The sequence below is a fragment of the Salvelinus namaycush genome, unplaced genomic scaffold, assembly GCF_016432855.1.
Source record: "Salvelinus namaycush isolate Seneca unplaced genomic scaffold, SaNama_1.0 Scaffold2882, whole genome shotgun sequence".
NCBI lineage: Eukaryota > Metazoa > Chordata > Actinopteri > Salmoniformes > Salmonidae > Salvelinus > Salvelinus namaycush.
Window position 1 is genome coordinate 15,001 of NW_024059766.1, and position 9,215 is coordinate 24,215.

Consider the following 9,215-nt stretch of genomic DNA (forward strand, 5'->3'; position numbering starts at 1 on the left):
TGTGTGTGTGTGTGTGTGTGTGTGTGACTAGGTAAGGGGTGTGTGTGTGTGTGACTAGGTAAGGGGTTTGTGTGTATATGTATATGTATGTGTGTGTGTGTGTGTGTGTGTGTGTGTGTGTGTGTGTGTGTGTGTGTGTGTGTGTGTGTGTGTGTGTGTGTGTGTGTGTGTGTGTGACTAGGTAAGGGGTGTGTGTGTGACTAGGTAAGGGGGGTGTGTGTATGGGTGTGTACCTGGTCAAGGCAGTGCGTTCTGAGATGACTCAGGGCCTGCTGTAGACAGAGGGGTAGAGGGTAACCACAACGCTGTGTATGTACTATGAGGGGAACCCCAAACACACCCTTCTCTCTACTGCCTTGAACCTTCATACGCTTCAGAAACATAGACCTGGGAGAGAGAGGAGAGGAGAGGAGGAGATGAGAGTGTGTGTGTATTGTATGTGTGTGTATTGTATATGTGTATTGTATGTGTGTGTATTGTATATGTGTGTGTGTGTGTGTGTGTATTGTATGTGTGTGTGTGTATTGTATGTGTGCGTGTGTATTATATATATATATGTTTGTGTGTATTATATATATATACACTGCTCAAAAAATAAAGGGAACACTTAAACAACACAATGTAACTCCAAGTCAATCACACTTCTGTGAAATCAAACTGTCCACTTAGGAAGCAACACTGATTGACAATAAATTTCACATGCTGTTGTGCAAATGGAATAGACAAAAGGAAATTATAGGCAATTAGCAAGACACCCCCAATAAAGGAGTGATTCTGCAGGTGGTGACCACAGACCACTTCTCAGTTCCTATGCTTCCTGGCTGATGTTTTGGTCACTTTTGAATGCTGGCGGTGCTCTCACTCTAGTGGTAGCATGAGACGGAGTCTACAACCCACACAAGTGGCTCAGGTAGTGCAGCTCATCCAGGATGGCACATCAATGCGAACTGTGGCAAGAAGGTTTGCTGTGTCTGTCAGCGTAGTGTCCAGAGCATGGAGGCGCTACCAGAAGACAGGCCAGTACATCAGGAGCAGGAGGAGCACTGCCAGAGCCCTGCAAAATGACCTCCAGCAGGCCACAAATGTGCATGTGTCAGCATATGGTCTCACAAGGGCTCTGAGGATCTCATCTCGGTACCTAATGGCAGTCAGGCTACCTCTGGCGAGCACATGGAGGGCTGTGCGGCCCCACAAAGAAATGCCACCCCACACCATGACTGACCCACCGCCAAACCGGTCATGCTGGAGGATGTTGCAGGCAGCAGAACGTTCTCCACGGCGTCTCCAGACTCTGTCACGTCTGTCACATGTGCTCATGTGCTCAGTGTGAACCTGCTTTCATCTGTGAAGAGCACAGGGCGCCAGTGGCGAATTTGCCAATCTTGGTGTTCTCTGGCAAATGCCAAACGTCCTGCACGGTGTTGGGCTGTAAGCACAACCCCCACCTGTGGACGTCGGGCCCTCATACCACCCTCATGGAGTCTGTTTCTGACCGTTTGAGCAGACACATGCACATTTGTGGCCTGCTGGATGTCATTTTGCAGGGCTCTGGCAGTGCTCCTCCTGCTCAAAGGCGGTGGTAGCGGTCCTGCTGCTGGGTTGTTGCCCTCCTACGGCCTCCTCCACATCTCCTGATGTACTGGCCTGTATCCTGGTAGCGCCTCCATGCTCTGGACACTACGCTGACAGACACAGCAAACCTTCTTGCCACAGCTCGCATTGATGTGCCATCCTGGATGAGCTGCACTACCTGAGCCACTTGTGTGGGTTGTAGACTCTGTCTCATGCTACCACTAGAGTGAGAGCACCGCCAGCATTCAAAAGTGACTAAAACATCAGCCAGGAAGCATAGGAACTGAGAAGTGGTCTGTGGTCACCACCTGCAGAACCACTCCTTTATTGGGGGTGTCTTGCTAATTGCCTATAATTTCAACCTGTTGTCTATTCCATTTGCACAACAGCATGTGAAATTTATTGTCAATCAGTGTTGCTTCCTAAGTGGACAGTTTGATTTCACAGAAGTGTGATTGACTTGGAGTTACATTGTGTTGTTTAAGTGTTCCCTTTATTTTTTTGAGCAGTGTATACGTGTATATGTGTGTGTGTGTGTGTGTGTGTGTGTGTGTGTGTGTGTGTGTGTGTGTGTGTGTGTGTGTGTGTGTGTGTGTGTGTGTGTGTGTGTATATATGTGTGTGTGTGTAATATATACCAGGTCCAGCCATGTTTGTTAGTGGAGTATTTCTCCATGATGGCTGTGAGTCGGAGCAGAGAGAACTTCTTGAGCAGGCTGAGCTGGACAGCTGATTGGGTACTGATCTGAAGCGAGGAGTCTGATTGGCTCAGGCGGTCAGACAGGCGGAAGCTCGGCCACCGGAGACTAGCGAGAGAGACAGAGACAGAGAGAGAGAAAAAAAAAGACTCGTTGCTTATGTTTCTGCCCCAGACTCAACAAGTTTAAAACGTTCATCTCAGGAAGACCAGGATACATAAAGGTAGAGAGACAGACACTCACCGTGGTCTCGTAAGGGAAGCTCCAAATCCAGAGTCTCTCCTATCTCTGGTCCCTGTAGGGTCCGTATCATTTAGGGAGACCCCGTCTCTCTCACCCCCCTTATCATTCCCTGCCTCCCCCTCCTGCAGCACGCTGTGACTCCAGTGGTCTACAATCTGCTGCAGGCCGCTGACGTGACTGATGATGTCATCCAGGTGGGGGAACAGGTTATCGTCTCGGTCAAGATACTGCAGGTCACCTGTGGACGCGTACAGGTGAGACCCGGGGACGTTGTCATACACACTCACCCTGCTGCCCCGCGGAGCTCCAGGGCAGGGAGGCTTCTTGGACAGAGCCGTGGCCGCCCAGGGGGAGCCTTGACTGGGGTAGAGTGGAGAGGGAGAGGGGGCTAGACTCTCAAGAGACAGGGCTTTGGGGAAGGTGCCTGGTTTGTGGTCCTTGGGGATGTGGACTAGCAGGTCCTCGTATGAGCGGAAGTGGTTCCTGCTGAACGGAGTCTGTTGTGCTTCAGTCCTTCGGCAATGGGGGGCGCCAGAGAGCGGCTCCGTGTCTTCTAGGTAAACACTTCCTCTTTTAGGCCGGGACTTAGAGACTCTCTGCCTCACACTAGGACTCATGGAACTCACACTGCTCGTCTCTGATTGGCCCTCGCTGCCATCTCCATGGGCAACAGGGGACGTGCTGTTGTCTGATTGGTGGAGAGGATGAGGACTGCCATCTGATTGGTTGATGGGGACACAGTGGAGTGTCTGTAGTGCCTGGGGCTCCTCCCCCTGTAAGACCGGCCCACTGATGACCAGCGGTGCCCGTCCACTTCCTGTCTTCCTCCTGGAGGACGGCCCCCACGTACGCATCATCTCCATGCGACGCAGGAAGGACTTCGCCGGACTCCGCCCACCCTGGCCATGACGGCTGCTTTTGATTGGTAGAGAGTTGTAGTGGGACATGTCCCTCGGAGGCTGGTAAAAAGAATAATTAAATATATATAATTACTCGCTTTTCAAAACACCCAAATGCACTTTACACAATACATCAGCAAGATCAATAAAAATCACATTAAAATAATTCCGGAATTCTTATCGGACCTTGTAGCAGATAATATTCACATTTTTGGTGACTTTAATATACACATGGAAAAGTCCACAGACCCACTCCAAAAGGATTTCCGAGCCATCATCGACTCAGTGGGTTTTGTCCAACATGTCTTCGGAACTACTCACACAGTCATACTCTGTGAATAAATATTGTGGATCTGAATGTTTTTCTTCATAATCCTGGACTATCGGACCACCATTTTATTACGTTTGCAATCGCAACAAATAATCTGCTTAGACCCCAACCAAGGATCATCAAAAGCCGTGTTATAAAATCTCAGACAACCGAAAGATTCCTAGATGCCCTTCCAGACTCCCTCCACCTACCCAAGGACGTCAGAGTACAAACATCGGTTAACCACCTAACTGAGGAACTAAATTTGACCTGGTATACAGAAAATACCAGAGCCCTGAAGAAAGCTTCCAGAAAATTGGAACGGAAATGGCGCTCCACCAAACTGGAGGTCTTCGGACTAGCTTGGAAAGACCGTGCAATACTGAAGAGCCCTCACTGCTACTCGATCATCCTATTTTTCCAACCTAATTGAGGAGAATAAGAACAATCCAAAATTGATTTTTGATACTAAAAAGCAGCATTCCCCAAGAGAGGATGGCTTTCACCAAAAAATGTGATCATATTACTCCAGTGCTAGCCTCCCTACACTGGCTTCCTGTTAAGGCTAGGGCTGATTTCAAGGTTTTACTGCTAACCTACAAAACATTACATGGGCTTGCTCCTACCCATCTTTCTGATTTGGTCCTGCCGTACATACCTACACGTACGCTACGGTCACAAGACGCAGGCCTCCTTATTGTCCATATAATTTCTAAGCAAACAGCTGGAGGCAGGGCTTTCTCCTATAGAGCTCCATTTTTATGGAATGGTCTGCCTATCAACGTGAGAGACGCAGACTCGGTCTCAACCTTTAAGTCTTTATTGAAGACTCATCTCTCCAGTAGGTCCTATGATTGAGTGTAGTCTGGCCCAGGGGTGTGAAGGTGAACGTAAAGGCACTGGAGCAACGAACCGCCCTTGCTGTCTCTGCCTGGCCGGTTCCCCTCTCTCCACTGGGATTCTCTGCCTCTAACCCTATTACATGGGCTGAGTCACTGGCTTACTGGTGCTCTTTCATGCCGTCCCTAGGAGGGGTGCGTCACTTGAGTGGGTTGAGTCACTGACGTGATCTTCCTGTCCGGGTTGGCGCCCCCCATCGGGTTCGTGCCATGGGGGAGATCTTTGTGGGCTATACTCGGCCTTGTCTCAGGGTAGTAGGTTGGTGGTTGAAGATATCCCTCTAGTGGTGTGGGGGCTGTGCTTTGGCAAAGTGGGTGAGGGTATATCCAGCCTGTTTGACCCTGTCCGTGGGTATCGTTGGACGGGGCCACAGTGTCTCCTGACCCCTCCTGTCTCAGCCTCCAGTATTTATGCTGCAGTAGTTTGTGTCGGGGTGCTAGGGTCAGTTTGTTATATCTGGAGTATTTCTCTTATCTTATCCGGTGTCCTGTGTGAATTGAAGTATGCTCTCTCTAATTCTCTCTTTCTCTCTCTCGGGGGACCTGAGCCCTAGGACCATGCCTCAGGACTACCTGGCATGATGACTCCTTGCTGTCCCCAGTCCACCTGGTCGTGCTGCTGCTCCAGTTTCAACTGTTCTGCCTGCGGCTATGGAACCCTGACCTGTTCACCGGACGTGCTACCTTGTCCCAGACCTGCTGTTTTCAACTCTCTAGAGACAGCAGGAGCGGTAGAGATACTCTGAATGATCGGCTATGAAAAGTCAACTGACATTTACTCCTGAGGTGCTGACTTGCTGCACCCTCGACAACCACTGTGATTATTATTATTTGTCCCTGCTGGTCATCTATGAACGTTTGAACATCTTGGCCATGTTCTGTTATAATCTCCACCCGGCACAGCCAGAAGAGGACTGGCCACCCCTCATAGCCTGGTTCCTCTCTAGGTTTCTTCCTAGGTTTTGGCCTTTCTAGGGAGTTTTTCCTAGCCACCGTGCTTCTACACCTGCATTGCTTGCTGTTTGGGGTTTCAGGCTGGGTTTCTGTACAGCACTTTGAGATATCAGCTGATGTAAGAAGGGCTTTATAAACAAATTTGATTGATTGATTGATTGATTACATAAGGAAAAGGGAGGCATTTGGGAGGCAGACATGAAGCCAGACGTACCTGGTAGGGCCCGGCCAGCGATGCCATAGAGACCGAGTCAGGGAGAATAGCTCCTAGAGAATCCTGGCTGTGAAGAGAGGATATATCCGTGATCTCTGGTTCGCTGATGTCCGTTAAGACGCTCTCACTGCTCACCGTGCTCCGCAGCAGCCCCTCCCCCTCGCACCCCTCAGGGCTGCTCTCATTGGGCGAGTCCAGCAGGAAGTGCATGTCCTGGAGGCGGGACCAGCGCCGGCTGTTCCACTCAAAGGTCCATCTCTTACTGATGGCCAGCGGGTCATCCTCGTCTGAATCCTCCGTCTGGAGACAATATATTTTATTACAGCATGTATTTACTATAGACCGTTTTCCACGACACTAACGTCAGGCACAGATGAGCGCTAAGAAATCAATCGTTATCTGCGCCCATTCAACAAGATTTAACATTTTAATTACTTCTAAAACAAAATAAAACATTTTGGGGGGGGGTTGTAATATGCTCACGATGTTTAGATTCTTGCTTGAACAGTCTCTAAAATTATATTTGGTTGTGATCATGGCAAAATAAATAACAATTTTGAATGCAGCAGTTGTTGTTAGCTAGAATGCTAAAGCTCATTGATATAAGCTGTAGCATTAGCTAGCCAAAGAGCCCTTTTTACTGGGTGAAGTTGAAGTGTTTTGTAAGTATAAGGGAGTTGATTTGCGACGATGACAAACATTATATTAAAGCAGGACATTCATACGAGCCTTAAAATCCCATTATCATCCAAAAAGTAGTATGAAATGCACTCATGGAAGGAGAGGCGTTTGTTTGTTGCTGACGTTCTATAAGAACTTCACACATCGTGTGCCAATGTTTGTAAACACAGAAAGGAGTCTATTGCAAGAAACATTTCTCAAATCGTAAACTACTTTATGAAAATCACAAAACACTCAACGACCTATTATTATAAATGGGCAAAGTGCTACAACAAAAGCTTTGGTTGTTCTCATTGAATGGTGCTATATCCATAAGCTACCACACAGGGGCAGCACTGAGTAGCCTTTCTGAACTAGAACCACAATATGTAAAAGCTCTGGCCTCAATCCACTTCCTCATAATGTTAAACTCTGTAGTATTATTCATTTTTCACTGATTCCAAGACGACAATCAACAACAACAACAAAATTCTAACTTGATCTCATCTTATCTGTGCTCCATATACATTGTTTATGGCACAGGTGTCAAACTCATTCCACGGAGGGCCGAGTGTCTGCGGGTTTTCGCTCCTCCCTTGTACTTGATTGATGAATTAACATCACTAATTAGTTAGGAACTCCCCACACCTGGTTGTCTAGGGCTTTATTGAAAGGAAAAACCAAAAACCTGCAGACACTAGGCCCTCCGTGGAATGAGTTTGACACCCCTGGTTTATGGTGTCATTTTGTGTCTGGAGCAAAGATAAGATAAGACTTTAGCTGACTTCTTCATTCACCAAGACACCAATTCTCAGTTAGGAGATAATAAAGGACAGGAAAGATGGAGGGGGACAGACAGACAGACAGTCTCTCTCTACACTCACACTCTCTGTCTCTCCCCCTCCATCTTTCCTGTCCTTTAGACAGAGAGACAGAGAGACAGAGAGACAGAGAGAGAGACAGAGACAGAGACAGAGACAGAGACAGAGACAGAGACAGAGACAGAGAGAGAGAGAGAGAGAGAGAGAGAGAGAGAGAGAGAGAGAGAGAGAGAGAGAGAGAGAGACAGAGACAGAGACAGAGACAGAGACAGAGACAGAGACAGAGACAGAGACAGAGACAGAGAGAGAGAGAGACAGAGAGAGAGAGAGAGAGAGAGAGAGAGAGAGAGAGAGAGAGAGAGACAGAGAGAGCGAGACAGAGAGAGAGAGAGAGAGAGAGAGAGAGAGCGAGACAGAGAGAGAGAGCGAGACAGAGACAGAGAGCGAGACAGAGACAGAGAGAGAGAGGGGAGGATGAGAAAAGGGCGAGAGAGAACAGGGCGAGAGAGAAAAGGGCAACCAGTGGAACACAAACAACAATACCACCAATAGTATGTGTGTATTTATCTTCCCCTACTATTCCTACTACAACTATTGGCACATTCCTAAAACACCGATAGCTGATAATATAACACCTGAAATGTCTTTATCTTTTTTATTTGTATTTACTGCTACAATCTAATAGCTTTTTGGTGATGTTGTTCTGTGTCATCTCACTTTTGTTAATTCACTTGCTTTGGCAAAGTAAACACATGTTTCCCATACCAATAAAGCCCCTTTGAATAGAACGGAGAAGAACCGAGGAACTCACTTTCTTCCTGGAGGGGCTGATGTCTAGTTTCATGGAGCAACACATGTTCAGGGTGTTGAGACGTCTGAAAGGACAACACAGAGAGAGACATGCCTTACGTCACACACAGAGAGAGACATTCCTTACGTCACAGAGAGAGAGACATTCCTTACGTCACAGAGAGAGAGACATTCCTTACGTCACACACAGAGAGAGACATTCCTTACGTCACACACAGAGAGAGACATTCCTTACGTCACAGAGAGAGAGACATTCCTTACGTCACAGAGAGAGAGAGACATTCCTTACGTCACAGAGAGAGAGACATTCCTTACGTCACAGAGAGAGAGAGATATTCCTTACATCACAGAGAGAGAGAGACATTCCTTACGTCACAGAGAGAGAGAGAGACATTCCTTACGTCACACACAGAGAGAGACATTCCTTACGTCACAGAGAGAGAGAGACATTCCTTACGTCACAGAGAGAGAGACATTCCTTACGTCACAGAGAGAGAGACATTCCTTACGTCACACACAGAGAGAGACATTCCTTACGTCACAGAGAGAGAGACATTCCTTACGTCACAGAGAGAGAGACATTCCTTACGTCACAGAGAGAGAGACATTCCTTACATCACACAGAGAGAGACATTCCTTACGTCACACACAGAGAGAGACATTCCTTACGTCACACAGAGAGAGACATTCCTTACGTCACAGAGAGAGAGAGAGACATTCCTTACGTCACAGAGAGAGAGAGAGACATTCCTTACGTCACACAGAGAGAGACATTCATTACGTCACAGAGAGAGAGACATTCCTTACGTCACAGAGAGAGAGACATTCCTTACGTCACACAGAGAGAGACATTCCTTACGTCACACAGAGAGAGACATTCCTTACGTCACACAGAGAGAGACATTCCTTACGTCACACAGAGAGAGACATTCCTTACGTCACAGAGAGAGACATTCCTTACGTCACAGAGAGAGAGACATTCCTTACGTCACACAGAGAGAGACATTCCTTACGTCACACAGAGAGAGACATTCCTTACGTCACACAGAGAGGGACATTCCTTACGTCACAAAGAGAGAGACATTCCTTACATCACACAGAGAGGGACAATCCTTACTTCACAGAGAGAGAGAGAG

At 47.7% G+C, this 9,215-nt stretch overlaps 1 protein-coding gene across 1 annotated transcript in view; it reads right to left on the bottom strand.

The window, feature by feature from the left end:
- LOC120039649 (stAR-related lipid transfer protein 13-like) overlaps nucleotides 1–8,140 on the bottom strand; it is a 19,088-nt gene extending 10,948 nt beyond the window's left edge. Inside the window, exons 1-5 of the mRNA XM_038985057.1 lie at nucleotides 8,081–8,140; nucleotides 5,789–6,088; nucleotides 2,513–3,471; nucleotides 2,210–2,377; nucleotides 234–387 (exon numbers count right to left, since the gene is read on the bottom strand). Of these exons, the coding sequence (XP_038840985.1) occupies nucleotides 234–387; nucleotides 2,210–2,377; nucleotides 2,513–3,471; nucleotides 5,789–6,088; nucleotides 8,081–8,125 (1,626 nt within the window). The 5' untranslated portion in view covers nucleotides 8,126–8,140. The remainder of the gene's footprint in view (nucleotides 1–233; nucleotides 388–2,209; nucleotides 2,378–2,512; nucleotides 3,472–5,788; nucleotides 6,089–8,080) is intronic.
- Between the last annotated feature and the right edge of the window lie 1,075 nt (nucleotides 8,141–9,215).